The sequence below is a fragment of the Cygnus olor genome, chromosome 6 (genome assembly GCF_009769625.2).
Source record: "Cygnus olor isolate bCygOlo1 chromosome 6, bCygOlo1.pri.v2, whole genome shotgun sequence".
Classification (NCBI taxonomy): Eukaryota; Metazoa; Chordata; class Aves; order Anseriformes; family Anatidae; genus Cygnus; species Cygnus olor.
In genome coordinates, this window is record NC_049174.1 from 30,162,157 (window position 1) to 30,189,178 (window position 27,022).

General features: G+C 49.8%; 2 protein-coding genes across 4 annotated transcripts in view; one reads left to right on the forward strand and one right to left on the reverse strand.

Annotated features, from left to right (window-relative positions):
* On the forward strand, positions 1-7,059 carry VIL1 (villin 1). 2 transcript variants are annotated; one of them, XM_040562077.1, is made up of 20 exons: positions 1-362; positions 1,390-1,491; positions 1,842-1,916; positions 2,027-2,223; positions 2,453-2,561; positions 2,726-2,836; positions 2,942-3,144; positions 3,690-3,768; positions 3,870-3,968; positions 4,062-4,215; positions 4,338-4,438; positions 4,568-4,705; positions 4,855-5,013; positions 5,102-5,281; positions 5,437-5,582; positions 5,675-5,819; positions 6,088-6,276; positions 6,393-6,461; positions 6,600-6,734; positions 6,815-7,059. In XM_040562077.1, exons 2-20 carry the CDS (start codon positions 1,417-1,419, stop codon positions 6,926-6,928), a joined length of 2,478 nt encoding a protein of 825 aa, XP_040418011.1. In that variant the 5' UTR covers positions 1-362; positions 1,390-1,416; the 3' UTR covers positions 6,929-7,059. The 2 variants fall into 2 exon arrangements, with proteins under 2 accessions (XP_040418011.1, XP_040418009.1); XM_040562075.1 differs by having other exon boundaries at positions 32-1,491.
* A 2,871-nt stretch (positions 7,060-9,930) lies between these two features.
* Positions 9,931-27,022, reverse strand: part of USP37 (ubiquitin specific peptidase 37) — a 35,313-nt gene continuing 18,221 nt past the window's right edge. Inside the window, exons 16-24 of one of the 2 annotated variants that reach the window (XM_040561086.1) lie at positions 26,638-26,703; positions 25,168-25,318; positions 21,187-21,439; positions 18,543-18,709; positions 16,705-16,765; positions 14,573-14,688; positions 12,920-12,989; positions 12,407-12,545; positions 9,931-11,593 (exon numbers count right to left, since the gene is read on the reverse strand). In XM_040561086.1, the coding sequence (XP_040417020.1) occupies positions 11,506-11,593; positions 12,407-12,545; positions 12,920-12,989; positions 14,573-14,688; positions 16,705-16,765; positions 18,543-18,709; positions 21,187-21,439; positions 25,168-25,318; positions 26,638-26,703 (1,111 nt within the window). In that variant the 3' untranslated portion in view covers positions 9,931-11,505. The remainder of the gene's footprint in view (positions 11,594-12,406; positions 12,546-12,919; positions 12,990-14,572; positions 14,689-16,704; positions 16,766-18,542; positions 18,710-21,186; positions 21,440-25,167; positions 25,319-26,637; positions 26,704-27,022) is intronic. The other variant, XM_040561087.1, reaches the window with a different exon arrangement.

Here is a 27,022-nt window from a genome sequence, read left to right on the forward strand (position 1 = left end):
GTAGGGCTTGGCTGCTCCGGATCCCCCATGGTGAGGTTTGGGAGCATCTCCACGTCCCGCTTGCTCCCCAGCTCCCACGGGGACGCGGCCGTCGGCGCCTGCCTCGTCCCCTCCCTGTGCCACCCAGCGTGGGCCGACACCGGGCAGCTCGGTGCCGCGGGCAGCGGGTGCCACCCTGAGCCCAGCAAGGCCCGGGGGGTGCCATTACCCCCTGAGTAACGGGGCTCCGGGGGCGCCCCGAAGCCTCGGAGGGATGCGGGGACCTTGACTCCGGGGTGTTCCTGCCCTTATATGGTGAACACGGGCAGGGACACTTGGGGACAAAGGTCTCCTCGCTGCTGGCACCCCGGCACTTCGCCCAGGTACGCGCACCTCGTGCCCAGCTCCGCGGGGAAGGTGAGGGGATGGGGACCGGGAGGGCGGCACGTCCCGGTGCCGCCGCTGCTGACGGCACCGGGGTGGCGTGGGGACAGGGCCGGGCAACGCACCCTGACGGCTCTCGGGGGGCTGCGCTGGGTAGATGTCCCCCCACCCCGTGCTCTGTGGGACGGGGATGTGGCGGGTTTGGGGCAGTGGAGTGGGAACGGGGTGTTTGGGGGGGGGGGGGAGAGGACACCCCTCTGCTGGGCGCCGCTCGCTCTCCCCTGCCAGGGTGCACGGGGGGGGGCTGTGCCAATGGTGGGTGCCCGAGCCCCCCGCCTGCTTGTCCTGCATCCCCTGGGGGGCACGGCCCAGGTTGGGGGTGGCGGGGGCCGCCGGGATGCTGTGGGACACAGGGGTGAGGGGGGGGCTTGCAGGGGACGGCGGGGGGCTTGGGAGGAGGCAGGGCCCAGCAGCACGATGGGCAGGGGGTGTGCGGCGGGAGGGTGAGGGGGTGGACGTGTGTGTGTCCGTGGGTGTGCGTGCACACATGTGCAAGTATGTGAGTGTGCACGCAGGGCCATGAGCGTGCCATGCGTAGGGACAAGGGGGAACGGGGCCATTGTGCAGCGCTGTCACCCAGGTGTGGCCGCTGCGCCGGGGATGTCCCGTGCCCAGGCAGCGGGGCAGGACACGGGGACACCGGGACATGTGGACACCGGGACGTGGGGACACCAGGACGTGGGGACACCAAGGGCACATCACTCCCACGCCCCTGCCCACCACAGACCCTGGCACAGTCCGGGACCCCCACCGGCCCCCGTCAGCAGCCGTGGCACTGCTGGGGGGGGCTGCACCCCGCTCTGTGCCCGCAGTCCCGGGCCCCCCTCACCTCCCGCAGCCCCGCAGGGGGTTTAGGGCCCGGCCGGCTGTAGGGCAGCAGATGGCCCGGCCGGCTGGCTGCAGCCCAGCCCTTAATGAGGCCGCCTGCCGCTACCGCTAACGAGGGTGTTGGCGACGCCCCGGCAGGTCCCCTTGCCTGCAGCAGCCAGCACCATGGCGGAGCTCAGCGCCCAGGTCACCAGGAAGCTGAACACGACCACCCCGGGCATCCAGATATGGAGAATCGAGGTGGGTCCCGTGGCTTTTGGGGGGGGCTGTCCCCTGTGTGATGCCCCGGAGGGGAGGCACGGTGCCGGGAGGGGGGGCACAGCGTGGGCACCCGTCGCCGGCGCATCCCCTGGGTGCCTCCAAAGGGGTCGGAGCCCCCTAAGGGTGGGCAGTTTGGGGGGTGGGGGTGTGGGGGGCAGAGGGAAGACCCCCCCCCCCCCCATCCCCTTTGTACATCACCAGTGCCCGGTTTGGGGGTGTCAGCGCAGCACCCAGGCTTGGGTTTTGGGGCTGGGCACAGTGGGGCGCACAGGGCTGGGGTGCCTGCGGGCTGCCCCCCAGTTCTCACGCAGGGTCCCTTCCTCCCGCAGAGCATGGAGATGGTGCCGGTGCCCACCAAGAGCTACGGCAACTTCTACGAGGCGGATTGCTACGTCCTGCTCGCGGTAGGGTGCCGGGGGGGCTGGGACCGCGGGTGCTGCGGGGTGCCCCTGGCCGTGATGGCCCCGGGGACACGGGGCGCCCGGCCCTTCTAGCGGGGACCCCTGTCCTGCAGACGCGCAAGACCGGGAACAACTTCAGCTACAACATCCACTACTGGCTGGGCAAGGAGTCGAGCCAGGACGAGCAGGGGGCGGCCGCCATCTACACCACGCAGATGGACGAGCACCTGGGCTCGGTGGCCGTGCAGCACCGCGAGGTGCAGGGCCACGAGAGCGAGACGTTCCGCGCGTACTTCAAGCAGGGGCTCATGTACGTCGGGCACCCCGCTCGGCCTCAATGGGGGTCCTCAAAGGTGGGGGGGGGGGCGGGGACGGGTCCCCCATGGGGATGCCTCTGCCCTCGGGCGGCGGGCTTGGAGCCGGTCTCGCTCCAGCCACTGCTCGCGCTGCTGGGGGCGGGGGGGAGGTCCCTGCGCACAGAGGCGCGAGGGGGTGGGAAGGGGGGGGCCCAGGGCTCACGGCACGTTCACCACCCCCAGATATAAGAAAGGTGGGGTGGCCTCGGGCATGAAGCACGTGGAGACCAACACCTACAATGTCCAGCGCCTGCTGCACGTGAAGGGCAAGAAGAACGTGGTGGCAGCAGAGGTGAGTTAGGGGACCGAGGTCACCACCCTCCTGCCCCATCCTCAGCCCCGAAACCGCCCTGTCGGGGCAGGGAGGAGGGGGTGCAGACACCTGCGAGCGGGACAGGTGGAAGGGGGGGGGGGGGGGGGGCTCACATCCTGACCGCCCCCCCCATCCCGCTGCAGGTGGAGATGAGCTGGAAAAGCTTCAACCGGGGCGACGTCTTCCTGCTGGACCTGGGCCAGCTCATCATCCAGTGGAACGGCCCCGAGAGCAACCGTGCCGAGAGGCTGAAGGTACGGCGGGGGGGGGGGGGGGGGAGGGGGGGGACAGCTGCCCCGTGCCCCTATCCCCGGCGCTGGGCTCCCCCCAAGCCGTGCTGACCCTATCCCCGGGGGCAGGCGATGACCCTGGCCAAGGATATTCGGGACCGCGAGCGCGGGGGGCGCGCCAAGGTCGGCGTGGTGGACGGAGAGGACGAGGGCGCCACGCCGGAGCTGGTGCAGGTCCTGCTGCAAGTGCTGGGCGAGAAGCGGGACATCAAGGCGGCCATCCCCGACGACAAAGTGGACCAGATCCACAACAGCTCCCTCAAGCTCTACCAGTGAGTTGCTGGGGACGGGCTGCCCTCACGGGGCTGCGAGGTGCCAGGGTGGCGCAGCACCCTGCATCCCCGGCATGGGGTCCCACAAACCCCATCTCCAAGGACAGCCGGGGGAAGGGACAAAGCCACCACAGGGGACAGGTCCTTTGGGTGCCGTTGGAGCGGGGGGAGCCCCCGGTGCCCATGGGGTTGGTACCCAATGGCTGGTACAGAGAAGCCCACAAGTGCCACCGACGCCTTCAAACACAGTGGCACGTCCCTGGTTAAGCCGAGTGTCCCCGCCCCATCTGACACCCCCATCCCTCACCACGGCCACTTGCACTGTGGGCAGGGCTGGATGCGCCCCTGCTGCATGGCACAGCAAGCTGCAAACCCGTCTGCAACCGTGGTGGGACAAGGGGGTCCTTGGGTACCAGCTGGGACTGGGGTGGCAGTGGGGAAGGGGAGGGGGAAGGGGCCCCCAGCCCTGCCACCCCAACGTGGGGCTGGGGAGGGCGTTTCCCAGCCCTGTTCCTACCCTTCCCTCCTCTCTCTCGCCCCACCAGCGTGTCTGATGCCAGCGGGAACCTGGTCATACAGGAGATAGCCATTCGCCCCCTGACTCAAGACATGCTCCAGCATGAGGTGCGTCACCCGTGGGATGCTCAGGAGGGATGCCCCTTTTTCCTGGCAGCTTAATTAGGACCTTGGCAGGTCTTAATTTCTGCCGTCGCCCCCTCTCCCAGGACTGCTACATCCTCGATCAAGGCGGTCACAAGATCTTCGTGTGGAAGGGCAAGAACTCCAACAAGGAGGAGAAGCAGCAGGCAATGAGCAGGGCCCTGGTGAGTTTTTGGGGCTGGCTTGGTTTGGGGATTGCCGCTCCCTGGGAAGGGCCAGGCACCCCAAACCCGTGCCCTGGCTCTGGCTCCCCCCAGGGCTTCATCAAAGCCAAGAACTACCCGTCCAGCACCAGCGTGGAGACGGAGAACGACGGGTCTGAGTCGGCCGTCTTCAGGCAGCTCTTCCAGAAGTGGACCGTCCCCTCGCAGAGCAGCGGGCTGGGCAAGACCCACACCGTGGGCAAAGTGGGTGAGTGCCCCCGGGGGGCCGGTGCCACAGGACGCCCCGGGTCGGGCTGGGGGGTGCTCGAGGGGGGGGGGGGGGGGGGCGGTTCCCCCCGCCCCAGGCTCAGCCCTCGCGCTTCCCTGCAGCCAAGGTGGAGCAGGTGAAGTTCGACGCCACCACGCTGCACGCCAAGCCCCAGATGGCCGCCCAGCAGAAGATGGTGGATGATGGATCCGGGGAGGTGGAGGTAGGCTGTGGGAAGCACGCGGGACCCCTTTGGGGCTCCCCCAGGCTGTGCGGGGAGATGCCGTGGGGGCGCCGGTGCGGTGGGGCTGAGGACGCGCCAGCCTCACCAGCACCGTCCTCGTCCCGCCAGGTCTGGCGCGTGGAGAACCAGGAGCTGGTGCCCGTGGAAAAGCGGTGGTTGGGCCACTTCTACGGCGGGGACTGCTACCTGGTGCTCTACACCTACTACGTGGGGCCCAAGGTGAACCGCATCATCTACATCTGGCAGGTGAGACCCCAGGCCCTTGTCCCACCGTCCAGCGGGACGGTGCAGGGCAGGGCCACCGAACCGGGGGGGCTCTGCTCCCGTGCACAATTCCTCCACGGGTCGTCCCCCTCCACGGTGGGTATCCCAACGAGGGGAATTTCCCTGCCCAGGGCCGCCAAGCCAGCGCGGACGAGCTGGCCGCCTCAGCCTACCAAGCCGTCATCCTGGACCAGAAGTACAACAACGAGCCCGTGCAGGTCCGCGTCACCATGGGCAAGGAGCCGGCGCACTTGATGGCCATCTTCAAGGGCAGGATGGTGGTGTACGCGGTGAGTGGGGGCCGGGGGAGCAGCGGGAGGGCCAGCCGGGGGCACCGGGGGTGACCTCCCGTCCCTGTGCCCTCCCCGTTGTCCCCAGGGCGGCACCTCGCGGGCGAGCAGCACGGAGCCCATGCCCTCCACCCGCCTCTTCCAAGTGCACGGCACCAACGAGTACAACACCAAGGCCTTCGAGGTGCCCGTCCGTGCCTCTTCCCTCAACTCCAACGACGTCTTCGTGCTCAAGACCCCCAGCTGCTGCTACCTCTGGTATGGGAAGGTGGGTACCGCCCTGCCCAGCGCTGCCGCTGGGCACCGGGGGGCTGCAGCCCTGGAGGAACATCTTCATCTCCTCCCCCTCCTCCTCCTCCTCCTCCTCCTCCTCGGGGGGATGTGGTGGGGATGGGTGCCGGAGTGGCCGTGCTCACTCTGCAGGGCTGCAGCGGGGACGAGCGCGAGATGGGCAAGACGGTGGCCGACATCATCTCCAAGACGGAGAAGCCGGTGATCGCGGAGGGGCAGGAGCCCCCCGAGTTCTGGGTGGCCCTGGGGGGCAAGTCCCAGTACGCCAACAACAAGAGGTACCAGCTCCGTGCCCCCGGCACCCCACAGTGTCCCCAAATCCCTTGGCCCATTTCCACCACTGCCGTGCCCCCCCCCCCCCCCCCTCCAGGCTGCAGGAAGAGAACTCCTCCATGCCCCCCCGGCTCTTTGAGTGCTCCAACAAGACGGGCAGGTTCCTGGCCACCGAGATCGTAGACTTCACTCAGGATGACATGGATGAAAATGACGTTTACCTGCTGGACACCTGGGACCAGGTGCGCTGGGGGCAACACAGGGGCAGGGGAGGCTTTGATCCCGCAAGCCAATGTCCCCAAGGGGGTGGAGGACCTGTAGCACCAGAGGTGGTGGGATGGGAGCCTGGAAACCCCCTCCCCGCTGTTTTTATCCAGCCCCCTCATTCCAGGGATGGCTGAGGATGGGTGCCCAGTGCCCATCCCTGGGGACAGATCCTGCGTGTCCCCAGCCACGGGTCCCCAAGGGCCTTGTCCCACCCCAGTGCTGGACACGGTGACCCCGCCGCAGGTTTTCTTCTGGATCGGGAAAGGGGCCAGCGAGGCGGAGAAGGAGGCGGCGGCGGTGATGGCGCAGGAGTACCTGCGGAGCGACCCCAGCGGGCGCGACCTGGACACCCCCATCATCGTGGTGAAGCAGGGCTGCGAGCCCCCCACCTTCACCGGCTGGTTCCTGGCCTGGGACCCTCTCTGCTGGAGCGTGAGTCACAGCAGGGGTGGGGTGGGGGGGGGGCATGGAGGTGGGGACCCGGCTGGGATCTGGCCCTGGCCAGCATCCCGGGGTGGGGGCACTGAGCGTTTCTGTCCCCCTGCCAGGACAAGAAATCCTACGAGGAGCTCAAAGCCGAGCTGGGAGACACCAGCAACATCGGGCAGCTCGTGTCTGTGAGTGTCACGGGGAGGGGGGGACCGCTGGTGGCCTCGGCGGGGGGGCACGAGGAGCTGCGAGGCGAGGGGACGGCAGCGTCCATCGCCTGGTGACCCTGTCCCCGACGTGACTTTGTCCCCCCCCCCCACCCCCAGGGGCTCACTTCCAAGGAGGTCTTCACGGCCACCACCACCCTGACGCCCACCAAGCTGGAGACCTTCCCCCTGGACGTGCTGCTGAACACGTCGGCCGAGGACCTGCCGCGGGGCGTGGATCCCAGCAGGAAGGAGGTGAGCCGGGTGGGGGGCTCGGGGGGGCCGCAGGTGGGTGAAGCCCCGCAGCTTAAGCTCAGCCTCGTCTCTTCCCCCAGCAACACCTCTCCGACCAGGACTTCCAGGCTGCTTTCGGCATGAACCGCGCTGCCTTCGGCAACCTGCCCTTGTGGAAACAACAGAACCTCAAGAAGGAGAAAGGACTCTTCTAGGGCGGGAGCCCTAGAGTTTATTGTTGATAAATAAATGGGTTTGGAGCAGGCCTGTATCTCCCCCCCAGCCCCTGAGCGCAGACCAGTTACGGGGCTGATTTGACAAATAAAAGACAGTGGGGGCACGTAAAGGCTGCAGCACGGTTCTTGATTCGGCACTGAGACAGCACGGGGGACGGCCACTCTTCACTCCCCCCCCTCCCCTCCCGGCCCCGGTTTGCTCGAGGGGATGCACAAAGGTGGGGCTGGACTTGCCCCAGTGCCCCCCGCTCTGCCGCAGCCCCAAGTCCCCGGGGCCAGCCCTGCTGGGGAGCTGGGGCTCTTCTCCCGTCCCACCTCGGCGCCTGCTCCAGGCTAAAGGTCTCGTATACAGCCCGAGCCGCTCCCTGCGTTATCAGCGAGCCCATGCATAAACCTCGGTAAATACTTGCGGTACCAAAGGTAAAAGCAGCAAGCCGGGGTAGGGGAAGCATGGGGGCAGCACCTGCTGGGGACACCAGGCGCAGGGCAGCTCCCTGGGGCGGATGAGCAGGGCTGCGGGAGCGCAGAGGCACGGAGGAGGTGTCACGGGGTGCAGCTGTGGGTTTTGGGGTGCTCTCCAGGGACAGGCTGCTGTTGGCACGCCCCGGGACTCGCTGCACATGCAGGCAGGATGGCACCAGGCACCGGAGCAAAGTCCCAGATAAGGGCGAAGCGAGAGGCGATGCGCACGTGGGGCAGAGGCGTGGTGCCCATCGCCTCCAGCCTCCAACGCGTGGCAAGAAGATCCCACACCAAGAGAGGGTTAATAAAGAGGTTTTAATTTCACAAAAATCTATCTACACATCATTTAAAAGGGGGGGGGGGGGAGGGAACAAGAGCAAAAACTGTAAAGAATAAGAGAGGAACAGGTCTGCTAAAACACAGAGAAAAGTGCTGCTCCACATCAACAGTGTAAAGAACCAGAAGTCAGGCGGGAGGCAGGCACCGAGCCAGGCATGTGGTGGCCCCGTGGCAGGTCCTCGGCCACACGCCCCTGGGAGCCCCCGGCGTCACCGCGCGGGCCTGGGGTCCAGCAGCGTCGCTGCACGGACGGTAGCTGCCAGGGGTCCCACACCCCTTTTTCTCTCTTTGGCAGGCGATTACAAGGGTAAGAGCTCCGTGAACAGAAGACAAAACAGACGAGTTATTCCCGGTCCCCCCGGCTCCTCCACCGCCCAGGCACCGCAGTAATCCCCACGTGCCCGGCGCCGGGGTGAAGCGCAGCAGAGCGTGGGGCGGGACGATCAGTCCTGCCTGGTGCAAAACGCTGCGGGCACCACGCCGGGAACCCCCCCCCCCCAGCTCCTGGGGTACCCGTGCTGGGAAGGAAGATGAGCAGGCATTTGTCATTACGCTCAGCAGGAGGTGGAAGGTGACGCCACTCGGAGCCCCGCTGCTCCTGCTCCTGGTGTGGCAGGCGGCAGCTCCGGCAGGAAACCAGCCCTGGCTTTGCAAAGGCTTTGTGCAGCCCCGCAGGGACCCGCACGCCCAGGCTTCGGTTCAGACACAAACGTTTTCGCATCTATCAGGGCAGAGGAGCAAATCGAGAGCGTATCTTAAGCAGTCACACGATGAAGGGGAGAGAGGAAAGGCAAGATGGGGGAGTTCCTTGTGTTTATATGCTGAATCACACCTGGACTGAAGTAAGCTGATTCAGGAGCGGGTAAGTGTTTAACCACGACTCTGTACAACTGCGGAAAAGCCCAAGAACGGTTTGTATCGTGTCAGACCTGTCAGGGTTTCGCAGAGACAGTCCTGACCCATCCCCACTCCGCTACCGCCCGAGGAACCCTACGCTCTTCAGCTGGCCTGGTGTGCACCTAGCAGCTGCCGCCGTGGTAAAGGCCAGGAGTGTTTGTACAGCTTTCGTGTCATTTCCTCTCTGGAAACAGCCAGCGCTAAAAGCCTGCACGCGTGAAGGGGCTGTCACTGCGCTTCTCTACCTACCCATACCCCGGGGTGGGTCTGCCACCTGGAGGGGCCGACCTTTCTGAACTCTCTGCCACGACAGCGCGAGCGGTGGGGAGGTGCCAGCGCAGGGCCCTCGGTGGTCACGCACTCATCCTCCTCCCTGCGGACAGAAAGCTGGCTCCAGCAAGGAAGGGGCTCCACGGACACTCCTGCCAGGGTGATGGTGCAACTGAGCTGCCACGTGCCAAAAAAAACCCAACAAGCTTAAAGTAATTCACAGATGTTTGCAAATTCTTAGTGGCTAGAATATTAAACGAGAACTTCGTTTGCACGAAACAAGGAATGCTGGTTTCAAGCATCAGCTTTCTCACCTCATTCCAAAGAAAAACTGCTTTTAAACACAAGTTAGTGCACTGGAAAGTCGGGCAATGTTTGCTTTTATTATAAATTAGCTGGAGTGCAGCGCCTCGAAAACATCCTTACCACCCAAAAAAGCAGAGCTGACTTCTGAGACTACAGAAATACTGGTTATGTACAGCACTAGCGTAGGGTGTGCTCGGGGAAAACACGTTTGCCCTCTGGATGGAGCAGTCCCTTTGTCACATTTCCAGGGGCAGGGGCGATCAGTTCAAAGGACAGCTCGCGCATCACCTCCTCTTCCGATTGCCCCCAGCTCTACCAAAATTAGTATCGACAATAGAAAAGTATAATGCTTTGTAATAAATTAACATATATACCATCCCGGCTGCATCTCGCAAGATAAACGCTCCGTCGTGTTCACAACCAAACGTCCACTCCTAGCTCGGAAACCAGAAAGATGTCACCCTGACCAGGTCCACCAGGCTCGCCTGGGCTGGAAGGTCAGTCAGTCTTTTCACCGCCCCGGGGTCCCCAAAGGTCCTGGGGAGGACTATCAGCGGCGGTGGCTGCTGCTCATTGCTGCGCACAGAGGTGAGGAGAGGCCACTGAGGTAGCAATCCCGTGCCAGCCTGCTAGGAGAAGCCCTGGGGGAGAAGTGCCCACGAAAGAGGCACCCGCTGTCTTTTTTTTTTTTTTTTTTTTTTTTTTACACGTTGATGGTTCTGTCTGCTTTGCTTCAGCTGATTTATTCCTGAGAAACTCGTAACGATAGTTTAAAAAAAAAAAAACACAACAGAAACTATCTCGACAGCATTTTTTTTTTTTTTTTTAAGAAGTCTTTCACCTCTAAAACTCAAGCTGCAAAAATCAGAACTAGAGGCCAAAACAAGAGTAACTACTCTGCTTAATAGCGACAATTTCTCTGAAATGAGTAAATGCCAACGAAAGGAAACATCTGCCCCTGCTAAATAAGTGCGAAGGTGCTAAAAAAATAAAGTCACTAGGCTTTTTTTTCCCCCTGCTGAAACAAGCTATAAACTGAGCATCATGTCTCTAAATCCAATAAAACACTTCTTTCTAACCGTGCTCTGTTAATGCTGAAGACGAGCTTTCTGAAAGCTTTCCACCTGGTTTAGTTTCACAGTTTGAGCACTCTGTATTCCTTAGAACAGCCACCACATAGCTGCAGTGAAATCCCTCATTCGCTCCTGGGATAAGAGAAGGCCGTAGCAAGACCCTGGTTCAATTACGGAGAAATTCAAGTGTCAGGCAACAGCCTGCAGACCTCGCCTTTTCTCACCGTTTCCATTTCACGATGACCCAGGCCTGCACAGAAAGGGTAACGCTAAAGCACTCCTTCCCTCCAAGGAGGCAAGATGAAAAAGTGGCTGTGGTTCACCTCCTGCTACTGCTCTCCGTCCGCCCCAGCAGCTTCAGTCAGAGTTGGATGGAAGCAGCCCTAAGCAATATAACTTCAGTGCGAAATACCGCGCAACTCGAGAGAGACCTCTACCCTCCAAAGGGTCCTTAGGAACAATGCAACGAAGGAAATGCAATCAAATAATGGAGCTTGTGAAATAAAAGAAATCACATATATAATCTCACTGCTAAAGAAGGATGACAGTGAATGGTGTAAAAAAGACAGAGCTGCCACCAGGTATGCAATACATTCCACAGCACCAATAGTTTGTTTCCTGGAACCGCATGTAAATAGCAGAGCACTCACAAACCCATGAACGTCAGAACGCATCAGCTCGAGTGATTCCAAAACGCCGGTTAGCGAGACGACTGGCAAGAGCGTACTCAGTGATCTGGGTTTCCAGTGAAAATTACTAACACAATACACGCCAGGTTACAGAATCTATTGCTTAAATTGCTCTTGGAGGAAAAAAAAATAAATGCCAAGTGATATGTAAATCTTCCCCACTCACATCTCGTGGGTGAATGGGCTTTTAAAGTTGAGTCTCTTTTTGCACTTTTTTTGTTTTTAAATCAGTTTATGAGCAGCTGTAGTCTTGTGGCTTGATGCAACTCTTTAAGGCTCCATGCTGACAAAATTGTTTGAGGAACAATAAAAACTTCACCACAGGAGGATTGCTCTGGGATGTCAAGGTTTAAAAGTGTGGTTCGGGCCCAGGACTTGCACAGATGGTTCAGCAAACTGAGTGTCCCATATTTCTAACTTTTGTCTCTTGTTTTGGCCCTGAGCTGTTTGTTACTCCTGCGTGTCTGGCACAAGTTCAGAATCTTTCTTGCTCCTCGGGAGGAACAAGGTGTTTTACTCTTCACAGAGGCTGACGAATTGATCTTCCTACTTCCATGGTAAGTGGCTGTGCGTTCTTTTCTGTTTCTAGTAACTCATCGAAGATATCCCTAGAACACAGGGAAAAAGCAATAGTGAAATTACGTACAGTAAGAAACTGCTACACAAGACAGCCCTGAGGGAATCAGCAACTGGACTAAATCCACTAACTCAGCGTCACGGACTCTGGCAGAGAAAGGTGTCTTATCTGGCATTTCTAAGTAAGGCTCCTTGAATCCCCAAACACTTCTTCTTTTCATTTATTACAATGAAAAAGATCACTGGTAAGCCCCGGAGAACAGTAACAACAGTGAAAGTAAGTCCAGGGTAGTAATAGGATCTGAAGGAACACAAGACACAGTCTGTAGGTCAAGTAGCGACTTTTACTGGAACAATCAGCTGCGACAGAAAAAGGGGACAAACTTTGAGGCACAAAACCCTTCTTCAGTTGTGTGCCTGAAAAAGCATTACTTCTATCTACAAGCCTCATCTTGCTCGTGTCCTGAGATGACCGGAGCTGCAACAACACAACCACTAGGAGCGGGGATAAGGCCATTCACAAATGTCACAGCACAAAAGGAAAAAAAAATCTCCGTTGTGATTCTTGGTGCAAATAATGCATAACTGAGACGCTGAATCCCTTTTTAAGAAGATGATTTAATGCATCCTTTTAAAACCTTACGCAGTAGTGACATGAAATTCTACGCCTCTGAACTCACAGCACTTTAATTTTGTCATTCTTGCATGTAATTCTAACTAGAATGTCTTCTGACAAATACACGGAGCCACTTTGCATCCCACCAAAGAGGACTAGAGGTAAGAGAAGCACACCATCTCACAAGTGGCAGATAATTACCAGTACCATAATTCCCCAGGATACCTACTTGTGCATGTAGAAGAAGATGTAGCCACTTCGGTCTCTGTCGCACTGAACTGTGGTCTCTAGAGTTCTAGACACTTCCAGGTCGTTGTAGGTGAACCAGGACTGCTTCTTGATATCATACACATCACTGATATAATGACCTTGAAAACAGAGAACGCACTTCTCTTTTCATGCTGCAGTTCAAGCAGTAAGCTGGTTAGCTAGGTACCCTGGTCCAACAACCTTCATCGGATTTAAATGCGAAAACACCCTTAGGATCCTGGGCCCTGTGCCTTTCCTGGTCAACGAGCTGGTAACAGGCTCAAGCAGCGCCACAGATCCCATAGGCAGCACTCCACTCACATGTCACAGTTAGGTACCACAACATCCCCATTCCGCTCCCCTGCCAGCAAGCCATGAGGAAAGATCTGCTTTTGCTGTCCAAATTCTCCGCAAGTAACCATGCTATGGTAATTCTGTATCACAGATTTTTAGTCTCGATAGGTGATGAAGAATAAAATATAGTATCTTTTACCTGAAGATGATGTGCTTCCGATATGACTGACAATGCTGATGAGACGATAGGAGTGAGGCAGCTCTCCTGTCTAAAAATAAAGTCCGATTACAGCTTTTAGGCATTCCCTTTTGTCCCATGTAGCTTATGGACAAGATAATTTATATCCAAGATAAGGGCTTTGGCTACTGCCTTTAAAGCTGAAACCCCTACAAGGATTACAGAAACAGACACCCCGGTTCAGACCAGTGGAAGAGTTCTTCAGGTGCCAGATTTTGCACCTGGGACAGGACAACCCCAGCTATATGCATAGACCAAGGGACGGGAGGCTCGAGAGCAGCCCCACGGAAAGGGATCTGGGAGTTGTGGTCGACAGCAAGTTGCATGTGAGTCAGTGGCGTGCCCTGGCAGCCAAAAGGGCGTCAGGCCCAGCACTGCTAGCGGCCAGGGGAAGGGACTGTCCTGCTCTGCTCTGCGCTGGTGCGGTCTCACCTCCAGTACTGCGTGCGGTTCTGGGCGCCAGAGTTTAAGGAGGACATAAAACTATTAGAGAGCATCCAAAGGAGGGAAACAACGATAGTGAAGGGTCTAGAGGGCAAGACGTATGAGCAGCGGCTGAGGTCCCTTGGGTTGTTCAGCCCAGAGCAGAGCAGGCCGAGGGGAGGCCTCATGGCGGCCTGCAGCTCCCTCACGAGGGGAGCGGAGGGGCAGGCGCTGAGCTCTGCTCTCTGGGGACAGCGACAGGACCCGAGGGAACGGCATGGAGCTGGGACAGGGGAGGGTCAGGCTGGGCGTTAGGGAAAGGTTCTGCACCCAGAGGGTGGTCAGGCACTGGGACAGGCTCCTCAGGGCAGCGGTCACAGCACCGAGCTGCCGGAGTTCAAAAAGCGTTTGGGCAACGCTCTCAGACACATGGTCTGATTTTTGTGTGGTCCTGTGCAGACCCAGGAGTTGGACTCAATGATCCTCGTGGGTCCCTTCCAACTTGGGATATTCTGAAAAGTGGGAAAAAGTTCCTCATCATATTTTGTCTTTCAACAAGCCAATAAAAATGCAAAGAAGCCAGGCTGACCTCAGAACAGATGCTGACATGAGCTCTACTCTGCAAAGTTTCCTAAACAACCACTTCCTGAGCAACTTCCACTGATGTCAGAATCAATCCACCAAATAAACACAGAAAAGCAAAATGGGAACGGCACACTTACTTCTGAAATATTAAAGATATACCCTTGATAATGGTATATAGATTTGACAGCTAATACCAAATATATGGCCCAGATTCTCTCATCCTGCACCTGTAATGTCAGCAGACAGTGCTCTCTTCATATGCAGGAGACATGCTCTGTCTATTCACTGACAATAAAACTAAATGATGGTAATTGGCTTTTGAAAATTATTTCTTTATCTTCTTAGACCAGGAAGCTTGACTGATATGATTAACTGACCATACTCTTAAAATGTAACTCTTGGTTTAAGAGTAAGAAAATTGGTAGAGAATTGTAAAAAAAATATCAAAAACAATTAGGTATTTTTCTGTCTTTCCATTTTTCATCATAAAGGAGCTTTCTAGGACTAAACAAGTACGTCTGCTCTTTAAAACTACCTCTAACACTAAGCTGATGATGAAGAAGAGGGTGTATTTCTCAGTTAAACTTTTGGAATCATAGATCACACCTCAGCATTTCTTTTCAGCTCTTCTGCTTCAGCTTCTGAATACTCCATGTCAAGAACATCCTCATTTCCAGAGTCTTCATCAGAACCAACGCTGTCCAGGAGAGAGCTGTTAAACTCTAAATAGCATGGAAACAACAACGTTGTGTGAGAATCCACAGCGCCCACAGGAATTCACAACAGGTTGAGGTATATTTACCTTCATAAACAGGTACAATAAAACACTAATGCTACAAGCTTCTTTTCCATGGAAAGCAGGAGATGTCGGAATTTCCACATAAAAACAATCTCCCCCTTCCCCAGCTTGTGAAAGCAATAATTAAGGAAAGTATCTTGGACTACAGAATTAATTTTGGCATAATCTAATACTTTTACAGAAGTGCACTGTGACAGTGACAGATGGGTGACAAAAGAGCAGTTAAATACCCAGTTCTCTCCAGAGCACTGGTGGTCTACAGCCAGAACTGACGTTAAAAGAAGTGCAGCCAGTTTGGTCAGTGAACTGTAAGTTCAGCAACAAGAAGCTATGAATTACAGTTTGAAACTATAAGTTGCATTAACAAAGTGCATTTTTCAATTAAAACTGGCACCAAATTGCTACTGCTGGCAGCAGGCATCTCTTTATTGTTTTCAATGGTAAGAAGGCTGCTCGCCACAGGAACTTCCAGTTTGCTTGGCTGAGCAAAATGCAGGCAGCGCTCTGCAAAGAGCCGGAAGGCACCGCTGCTCCCTGTACACGCTGTTCCAAACTTCCTGGGATTTTGCAGCTACCCGACTAATTTAGGATTTTGTACAGTACTCATTAGGAGAAGCGGCTGCGCTTTCACCAGCTAATTTAAAGCTATGAAGTCCTGAGTGGATGAGAAGTTGTGATGAACAGGACACTGCTCAGGATTGATTTACATTTTTTTTTTTTAAAGGCACTACCATGCCAGTTACAATGGAAATGTTTTGCCAAAGAGACTCTGCTTTCACTGTTAAATCACGAGACCCTGGATTAGTATAATCTTCTGCGAAGTTTATAGATTAATCCCTTTAACTGAGAGTATTTTACTGCTGGTTTCCACACGCTTCATTCAGACTATGTAAGCTAGACAAACACAGCCACTTAGGTAGGTCTCCGTAGCATTTACCACAGGTACTGCTAAGCCCCCAGCCGTTCCTGGATGACAAGCGGGTCTTTGATGGCAGCACCACTGTGAACCCAAGACAAATTCTACCAGCTCTATGTTCAAGATTATTAGCATCTCCTTAAACAACTGCTGGTTGAGGCTTTACAAATGACACGGTAGCAAGTTGAGAAGCATGAGGCAATGCTCGTGTTTAAGTCAAGCGACAGCAAATCCAAAGGAGGACGGATTTCTAGCCTTGAATTCCTCCAGGCCACCTGACTTGGGTTTACACAGTTTTCAGCTTATTGTTCCTCAGAAGGAAACAGGTTCATTCAGTAATAGCTGAGGGCCTTTAAAGGTGCCTAAGCAACTAAGAGCATCTTAACACAATACTTCATTACCACTCCCTCTCCCATTCTAGAGCACAAAGTTTCTCTGTTATGCTTTGCTCTGCCAGACTGTATGAAATCACCCACATGCCAGCCTCACACAAATGCTAAGCAGTGCCTGAGGCCCACCACACTGGCTAGATTTGGAAAGGACAGTGTATTTTGCATGTTCCCCCAGTCCACAACAGTTATACCTTGCAATGAGGTCCATCTCCCTCCCATTCTGTCAGACAGATAGAGCACTTTTTCATTTTCTTGGGCAAGGACAGTGCATTAATGGGCACTAAAATTCCAATGCAAGCATGAAATGATCCTTAAGTTGTGACTACAGCCATTAGCGTGCTGGCTTCTGCTGGGAATGCAAAATTTCCAGGTCCATTCTGCTATATACATTTAATATATAAAAACTCAGAGAACGAAATAGGTCGTTTTTTATACTAAGTTTTTTTCAGGCATTTGCTTCCACAATGGAGAGCAAGGAAAGCTGACCCACTCAAAGCCAAATACAATTGAGCCTACACCAAACGGACACGAAATCCCAGCTGCCGTACAGACATTCAGGGGCTGTACTTGTACATACAGACCTATTTTCCCCTCAAAAGCAACATACTGGAATAAGTTAAATAAGCTTCACCTTGTAGACTTAATTCCGTGGCTCGTTTAAGGTCATCATCCTCTTTTTGTTCTCGTGCCTCCTGATGGGAAGAGAACAGAACTTAGCTCAATGAGACAGTTCACTGTTTAAAATTCTTGTGGTGCTCTTTTTCCATTGAAACTGTGCTGCTCTGGTTTCTACAACAAATCTGACACTGTAAATTAAAGGTTCTGTGTAAAGGAGTGTTTGCAACCAGCGAGAGTCCAATGTTCCCGTCCAACAGAACCTGGGACAAACCTTCATTAAGGCTTGTCAAAGCTTCTGAAGTTTGGTATGCAGCAGAGCAAGTCTCTAGTAACACCGAACACTTTCTCTGGATCATTAATTTGAAAAGCATCTGAATGAATTTGTAACCTTCGCTAAGGAAAGCTGTCACTTACACACAAAGCTCCTCACACTTCAGCAAAATTTAGACTTCTGCCCAAAGCCAACTGTAGACAGAGTCATTAAACTCTGACAGATTTTATTATTTTTTAGCTGTTTGAAATGTTCTATGTAACAGCTGTAATTCACAGAGACGCAATGAAGAAAAAAAGACACCACTAAACAAAAGGGTATTAAAAATATTACCATTAACGAGTAGAAAAGAAACCTCGAGTCTGTCAACAAACCCTTCTATTTTTTTTGGGGTAGTATTATGCTCGTGTTCCTTCCACCACTCTTGAAAGCTCAGAGCTACAGCAAGCCAGTCAGTAATATTTAATGTGCTGGCTTGATTCAGAGCTTGAACACTTTCTGTGCACCTGAACGCAAAGCCCTAACTACATATTTCAAATCAAGATAACCACAGCTACCACATTTTCATGCCTGAATCATTAGAATAGCAGATTTTCATTTCAGAACTGTAGCACGCCACCACTCAAAAGGCAGTTTTACATTATTAGCATGAGGCCTTTTATCTCACAGTTTCTAAAGTGCTTGGGAATCTTTGTTCAACTACTTCGCGTTGCTGAATCAAAGCTACATCTGGCGTGGAACATACCAACCAGCACCTCATAATGAGCAGTGGGAGAGAAAATCCAAGAGCCATGGAAACATCAGATCTCATAAGGAAAACCATGACAGCTTTAGTATTAACAGAGAGCAGACAAGGGCATCTATTTAAAGAAAGACCTGGCTGAGAGTCTGCTTCACTCTGAGGGGCAGAGTTAAACTTGTAGAAATCACTTACAGGCCCTGTAAATCAAGTGGAACACGGATGGTTAGCAGGCGACCCAAGATCCCAATTCTTTTCAAGTCCAATTTTTAAAGGACTGTTTTTAGACCATATTATTTGAGATCCTTTTTCTAACATGGAAGTGTCATGTAATTGCTTCTTTTCAATACCCTTCACTAAGCATCTCCTACTGGAGATTACCAAAAACAAGGTCCTAGACTAGGCAGATCTTTAACTTGACCTGGTACAGCTATTCCTAGCATTTGCTTTGAAACCAGTTTCTTTCCCTTTGATTCCTGGCAGGACCTGCTGCAGGTCCTTCAGGCAAGAAGCAACTGTCAGGGAAGCTAAGGGTGGGCATGTCAGTTCTAGATGACAGCTAGCAAGAGTTTAGTTTATCATAACTTTTACATAATGTTACAGGCCAGCGTATAAACGTGCACAGAAGCTTTGAGCTTCAGGTTTGTACTTTCCAAAGTACATACAAAATGCACCCAAATCTATCCAGTGCTGTCACTGTACTGACAGTGGAGCTGAACATCTGGTTCTCTCAGAAAAGCAGCAGAATCCTTTTGCAGCTGTCTGAACACAAGGTTTTCTTCAGCTATCAGGTTTCCGCTGCTGGGGAAGACAACTCAAGGAAGCAAACTTTATTTCTTACTTGTTCTTGAAGGCTTTGAGCCAGTGCCTGCTGAAGTTCTTGTTCTTCCCTCTCTCTCTCCATATCGTACTGCTGCAGCCAGTCAACCTCTCCCTGGGAGCCTTCCGGAGTTTTGTTTTCCTTATTCTCATCAAAATCTTTAGTTATCTCAGTGAAATTGGCAGGACCTAAAGAATCAGAAAGTACAGTTATGTTTTTCTGGGTCTTCTGTTTGTTACTAGCTCAATCCTCCTTAACCACAATCCTTGCAGCACAGTGACATCTATTGACAAGGAGATATCAGCCATTAAAAAAATAAAAATAAACAAAACATCAAATGGGAAAAGCTCAAAAGAGGACTCTTATTTTAAGAGGTGTACGATGAATCATTTGATTAATGCCTGAACTAGTCTTCTTCTTAGTCTTTTATGCTCACTCAAACAGCAACTTCAACTAAAGGAAGATGTCACACACCACTAGGCTTCTGCAGCCACGAAGCTGACACTTGAATTTCTCTCGAAAGAACCATGGATTTAAAAAAAAATTTGCACTGCATATTATACCTCAGAGTACTGCAGGCAAAGCTACAATTAAAGCCGAATCATTTGTAAGACTGAGGGAAGCACAACTCTCAAGCATTGTTTCAGTTTTTCAGCTTTTTTGCTTCAGGTAAGAGTTCAATCTTCTGAACGCTACCTGTATCTTTAAAAGTGCAAGAAGATTAGAACTTTATAGTCAATCTTTAAAGCGAACACTATGTCTGAAGACTTTGGGAGGAAGGTATTTAATTCGTTCCAACTTCTGGAACAAACACTCATTCAACCACTGCACACATCTCCTCTAGTTGCAGGACACTTTCATTCTTCTGTTTGCTTGCAGCTGAAAAGGAGTCAAGACCTGCTCCAAGAGCTATCGTGCAGCAACATGTGAAACTTTGCAGTTTTGCCCTATGCAGACTTCAACATCTGCTCATTAGTTACTGGCAAGGATTACACGAGGCAGAGTCTCAGTATCTATGACCTCTTAAACATAAAACCACCAGAACTAGAACCATAATCCATCAGTCTAATCCTCTTAAGATGGATAACAAAACAGAATTTATTACATGATCTTTGCAAACTTCTACTGTAAGAAACACTCAAGTCACAGAACTTTTATTTGAGAGTCTTGTAGAAGAGAGATCTTCTGTCATATGTAAAGTAGCCAGGGTCTTACTTTCTACCTTTTTGGAAAGTACCACAAATAATGCAGGGTTTATTAAAAAAAAAAAAAAAAAAAAAAAAAAAAAAAAAAAAAAGATTACTAGTGATAAGAATTAGACCAAGTTAAATCTTTCATGTTTAGAATCACCTTGCCTGATATAATAAAGCATCCTTTGCAATTAAGCTTCCTTTAAATAAAACAGGACTGTGAACTCAATAGGTGTCACATTTGACTGCCATAACTGGTAACTCAAAATACAGATACGTATCTTATCTGAACAACAAACAATATGCTTTGAACAGCACTTGTTTTTTTGGCCATACAACAATACAGAAAGCTGAAGACATTACTGAGTGTTTAACCAAATTCTTAATCAGAAATCATAGAAACTTCTATTAAACATCTACTTTTTACTTAAATGTCACACTACAGCCCCCAAATAATTGCATCATACCTTTCAAAAGAAACCTGAAGAGACACATTTCTGTAGCCACACTCCCACAGCTCTCTTTCACACAACCATAAGTAACAGCATATATGAAGGAGAGCTCAAGCAAGGCTGACCCACAGATCTGCTGTTCTTACACTCTGCCTTCCAACACGAAAGCTGTCAAGAGTCATCCAGTGAAATAAGTGTGGTTTTCTGTAATGTACTAGGTTTCTTTTTTGTGTTTATTAATATTTAACCTCCTGTCTCTCATACGAGAAGGAAAGCATGTTGTTTCCCTGTTTTTCCAGACTACTGGAATTAAAAATCTGAGTGAAAGCATGTAGCATACAACAAATGATAAACACTTAAATTTCCTTCAGCCAATTAAGACACACAATTTCCCTATACCGAGATCAAACAGTCTCCTCATACTTAACTATGTATCTGGGTCAGAGGCCGTGATTTGCATGCTGAGTCTCTTATGCTCACTACTCTCACATGAAAAAGAAGTATTAGAAAAAAAACAGAGATGGAGTTAAATTCATTAGTAAACAATGAAAAAATAACTACATTTTTGAAAGCATTCTAGACTTACGCACCCCAGACCTCATTCTTCACACACCAGCAATCTGAACACTGCCACCACGCTGCTCAGGCTGCAGCAGCTACAGAAATGCAACCACCTTCTGATTATGGAGGATTAAGTTCCAGACACTGCCAAATCTTAGTAATTTAAATTGTCTGGTAAGACAATGAGTGGAAGCATGTGTTGATCAAGAGAGAAAACAACAGCAATGAACTCTGAAGACAACCTACCTTTATCAGAGAGGAGACAGACATACAAGAAAATACATTTTTCCAGTTCAATGAATTAAAAGCTTTATATATTGGGAAATTGTGAGAAAACTAAGTCAGGCAGTTTCAGCAGTGCACTTGCATCCAGTTTCTGCCATCAAATGTTACTAACCCGCTGCTATCAGTAACTTGCTTTAGCTCACTATATTCCAATTTAAGATGGTTAGTTCACCTTACCTGATTCTAATGCTGCTTTGGGTTTTTCCATCTCCATAGTTTCCAGGTTTTCTGGCAATTCCTGAATTTCATCATCTCCAAAACCAGTGTCTGGGCTGCTTGTGGGCTTATCTTCGTCATGGCTCAGAGACAGAGAAGCTTCCCTTTTGCTAATCTCTAAGACAGCTGCTAGCAGTTCATCTTCACTCATCCCATCAAAACCAGCATTACCCAGCTCAGGTTTATCAGCCTCCATTTTACTTCTTTTTGAACCCTAGAGATGAATGGAGTTATGATTAAATGCTTGAGTGAACAGGTATATAACATCAGATTTACATTTCTGTGGAGAGTTTTTTTGTTGCTGTTGCTGATTAACCCCAGGGAGTGGGAGTTTGGCTCTGTCAACATTAAACAGATAGTTACGAGAGACTCAATGGAGACACAACCTTTGTAGCTACGTTCACTCCAAGGAACGATATTTAAATATAAACTACAACCAGTTTTTACAGGCCCTGTGGCTTAACACAGACAAGCCAACTCTTCCCGTCTCCTTCAATACGTGTGTTCCACCTTTGGGTTCTGATGAACCGTCAAGCCTCTGGCAAGTCGGTGCGAGAATACTGAGGCACGAGTAGCAAAATTTCACGTTTAACAACAAAGCAGGCTGAAACGGCAACTGAAGACCATAACTGAACTTGAATGCACGGATGGAAGAATAGGAACTGAAATTGGGCTGGTACGAAGAGGAATTAATATTAGGTTTGGTGCCACAGACTTGCAATAGGAAATTGTGGGGGTAGGGGACACAACACAGGGCTAGGCAAATAGAGTAAGAAAACAGTTAATCCAAAAGGTAGGGGCAGGGGGAAATTATTATTTCCTAAGGAGAACAGAATGGCTTTAGATTGGAAGAAAGAAAAAGCACTAAAAACACTCTAGTCTTGGTCTGAGGTTTTCCTTTTTTTTTTTTTTAGTTATTTTCCTAAAACTGATGTTCATAAACTCCTAAACCATACTGATTTGTAACCAATATGGTCACTTCCAACATTTTTATATTAATTGTTTATCAGGAGTTAACCTCCATGAACACATATTTAAACAATTATACTACTTACCATATGTTTAGTTTTATTTTTTTCATTTCTATATTACATAATTTTTGTTGTTGTTATTTTTCTTTTCTATTAATGTTTGTATCCAGGTCTTACTGCAAACAGCACTTGGATGCTTCTCAGAACTTTGTTAAAATGAACAAAAATACATTTTTACTGCTGCTTTTTATTTACATACAAAAAGCTTTTGATAAATAAGACCTTAAGTTTTATATACAGCAAGCATTTTGCATTAAAACTGGCTTATCAAAAGATTAGTTAATGAATTTCCCAATTCAATTGCTTGTTTCTAATCATCATCGTCTCCAAGAATCAGAACGGACAAATTCAAATCACTCTTTAAATAATAAATCCTCACATTTATTCAGGCACTGAATAAGGAAAGCAGAGTACTTGTTTTTTAAGCTTTCTGATTTCGCTCTGCACCTGTAGACTACTACTATCTGAACTGGTTTAGCTCTTCGAGTAAACTCCACTTCCAGGCACTCTGCCAACAACTACCACTAATTCAGCGGCTGGACTTTAAAGACTTGGCAGCAACCGTGCATTATTTGAATACAACTTTTCTATTAGAAATTATTTGCATAGACTTTAAGTAGCTTAGGCTCTAACACAGGCTGCTTTAAATAAGTGTATCAGAAAAGTACTTAACATCCTACTTCGCCTGCAGAGCAGCAGCAGTAATGCTGCTCTGAGGCCTAGGCCCAGGCCCCGGCCCTCCCGGGACGACATGGAGGACAAGGGATCTGGTTAATGAGAACAGATGGCTGGTCATGCCCGTGGTCGAAGAATGGCCAACGTGCACAGCCACAAAAAGTCAAGTCGCTTGTGTGGAATCATTATCACCACTGTCTCATTCCCACAGCAGGCTGGAAAGCCCATCGTTAATTTGCTATTCAAATTAATACACTTTATTCCCACATTTTTTGCACTCACGGGGCCCCTGTGATAGAGACTACCTATACTTCCTCACAAACAAAACTTGAGGGAGAATCACTTAGAATAGTTTGGAATGCTTTTTCTTTATAGAAGAAGGACTTCAAAGACAAGCCGGTGTAATTCCCCCACCCACAGCTACCACAGCTGTGTCATGCAAGACAGTGGTTGCCTACCCTGCTCCCAAGACCTTCAGCAAAGGTTTGTTTCTACTTTCTCCCAAAGCAATCCAGTCCGTCACTTCATATCCTGCATATCAGGAAGTTTTCCCTAATATTTAGTCTAAAAATTTCTCCCTGTAATTTCACAGAATCATAGCATATCCAGAGTTGGAAGGGACCCACGAGGATCATCGAGTCCAGCTCCTTTCAGTCTATTGCTTCTTGTTCTATCAACTATGGACATAGAAAACAACCAAAGTATTTCCATTTGCTTCTTTCCTGTCCTTGAAGATACACACCCTGTTTAGGTTTCTCCTTAAACTAAGGAACCCAAGTTCACTTGCCTGTTCTTTCCCCGACAAATCTTCCTTTCCACATCTCTGACCACTCATATTTCTCTCCTCTGGCCCCTCTCCAATTAATCTCTAACTCTTTTGAAGTCTGGAGCCCAAAGCTGGATACAGCACTCCAGCTAGAGCTCAACGCTGAGAAAAAAATGAAGTGTTACTTCACATAACCTGCAGGCTATGCCTCTGTCTACACATTTGCCTTTTCAATCAGCCTGACACTGTGACCGACTGTCACCCTTTGCTCTGCTCCAGAGGCCCATTGCTTTCCCAGATGTTCCCATCCTGCATTTACAGTCAATTAGTCCTCCTAAGATTAGCACCTTTAGCCTGTTCCTACTGAACCACCCCTCCTATTTTTAGGGAATTTCTCAGATTTATCAAGATCATTCTAACTGTAGCTCTGAATTTCAACACACTTGCAGTCTTTACCAGCTCTGTGTCTTCTGGAAATTTAGAATTCATCATTTATTTCATTATTTATTAAATACCAAATGGATCAGGATCCTCCCTTGGTTTGATTTTTCCCATCAGATCAGAAACTGTAGGTACCTACCTCTCCACAAAGTGTTATTCAGCCAGCTTTACGCCTGTCCTTCTGTGTCATAATCAAGTACACATTTTTCTGCTTGCTTAAAATAATCCCATAAACACTGTCAAAAGCTTTCGAGAAGCTGAGATGCAGGACACTTGTTCTAAGCACTAGGCATGCAACCCTCTAATAGAACGAAGTGGTACTGCAAGATAATCCTCTAAGTTTCCAGCTTGCCCTTCTGTATCATCATTTTTCCTCAGACAATTCACCTACCTGCTAATACACTGCCCTGGTAGAGGCAAAAATATCTTAAAACGTTAACACCAGTCACAATGAAGACCTCAAAGGCTATTTGAAATTAACTGTGCTTTTACACCAAGGAGCTCAATCTCTACACACTTCTGTGTGTCTACCTCCAAGGACTAATAGCTTTAGTGTCCAAAAAGTTTTTAATAAAGCCATACTCGAAAGGGGACACAAATCAGATGTGGAAGAAGTTTTCTCAATTGAGTATTTTGCCTAGGTCAATTTGTACTAGCTCTAATTTAATCAGGGGCTTTACTACATAATTTTATTATTGACAGCCTATTTTATTTCAGTCTGGAAACATCATTAATGACAGTTGCCCAAAGGACTGACAAAACTGCTAAGCAGCTGGTATACAGAACCCAACAAGTTAAATGCAGTTGCAACACAATTACCTCTGTTCCCAGTGGGAACCCAATGCAATTGTACAGAGAGGTCAATTAGCTGGCATAGGAAAACACTGCCTTCCAGCAACACAGTGCTAATTAAGAGAAAAAAAATATCTTGCACCAATTTTACTCGCAGTCTATGCAAAGAAAAGCACAAGCCAACCACGAGCACATATCGGATCTATGCAGACAAAAGTTGGTATTTCTTCCCCTTACCTTTTCTTGCTCTTCTTGCAGTTGTTGCTGATCTCTACTCGGTATGTTGCACAACCTTTGACTATGGGCAACAGAGCGTTTCAATGGCTCATCATCACTGTCCGAATCTACATAGAGTGCTGTAGGGCTCTTTGACTTGAAAGTGTATTTTCTGTGAATTAGAAATATGGCTATAAAACTTCATAGCATTATACAAATCTGTTTCACAGTAACCATTGAAGAACTGTTATGCCAAATGTTCAGACTGTTGGGCAGTACAATTTAGGGAACAAACAGCAACTGTTGAAAATGAAAATTTATTAATGTAGGAAGCAGGGTTTTCAGAAAAGGTATCTTTCACTAGTTTAATTGGCATACCTTCTTCAAGTCTGCAATAGCAGCTGACATCTTTAAAAGCAAGAACCACACACTTAATAGTTTACCTGCCAGTTTACCAAGTGTTACTTTTTTTCTTTCGCAGGATATTCATTTTAAGAGGTAGCAGAGTTGAGCTCACAAAACAAGATTCTGCACTTTATTACCAAGCAACCCTGGAGAGGAATCATAGAATCATTTAGGTTGGAAAAGACCTCTAAGATCATCAAGTCCAACCGTTAACCTGCTCGTCTGAGTCAAGCACACAGTGACAGGTAGAACTCAGCACAAATCATTTATTTGACTTCTGAAATTTATTAAGCTGGACACAGGACTTCCCACATCGTAACTCGGATATAAAGTTGCAAGTCTGCACAATTTTTTTCCAGTTTTCCCATTTGCTCTTTCACTGGGATAAACTGTTTCTTTAGAGCAGAAGACAAGGGACTACAGTGAAGTTTGTGATACCTGGTCAATTAGGAAATCTGTTCTAAGTGTATTCCACAGTGCAAAACCACTCAGAGCAATATCACATTTTCCACAATGTCAAAAACTGTCCTTTCAAAATGGCCTATGAAAATAATGCCCCCTCATCTTTACAAATAAGCCTAAGGAACAAACCACCTGTTCCCAACACTCATCTTGTGGCTCCATATATAAAGTTGGAAAAAAGCTAGATTGCAGAATTAGAAACTACTTTGCTTCTTATATACATAGCTTGCAATGATGAATACAAGGCAGTTTAAGATACTTGGCACTGACAAATCATCTGTGTAAACTAAATCTCTCTCATTGAGCCTTCTGCATGAAAAAAAAAAAAAAAAAAAAAAAAAACATCTTTACTTGCTTACAAGCTCCCAAAGGTTCTCAAGAGAAATGCTAACAGGATTGTGTCAACTGGGCAAGTTGTACCATTAATACTAATTTCATCTAACATGCAACATCAATAAAGCTCAGATATGAAAAAAAGAGTAGCCAAAACAATTTATTAAAAGAGAAAAATTAAACTAAAAAAGTAAGTAGAAAGAATAAAAAGAAGAATTATAAAATTCTAAAATGCCTTGAACACTATCCCATAAAATGCCAGGCCATGGGCATTTCAGAGCTATAACTCACCTACTAGGTGTGGAAGTGCTTATAGTACAGGAATTCACCATTTGGGAGGCTTTCAATGGACGGGAACTATTAAAAAAGCAAAGTATTTATTGCAGCAGTTACAGTCTTTAAAAAATAAGTGTTTACTCGTCTGCTGTGCATGCAAATCCATGTTCAAAGAAGCATGTAGAACAACATTATGTACTTGCTAATTGCTTATATTTAGAGTAGTATCTCTACGATGCCATAAATATACAACAGTTGTTCAAAACCATATGTAATCCTTTAAATTTGATCCACTTCTTAGTGATGCACCCTTAGGGACAAGCTCATAAATTAAAGGCTTTGGGATCCCATGTCAAGACAACTCTTTTTTTTTTTTTTATTTTATTTTATTCCCACCATC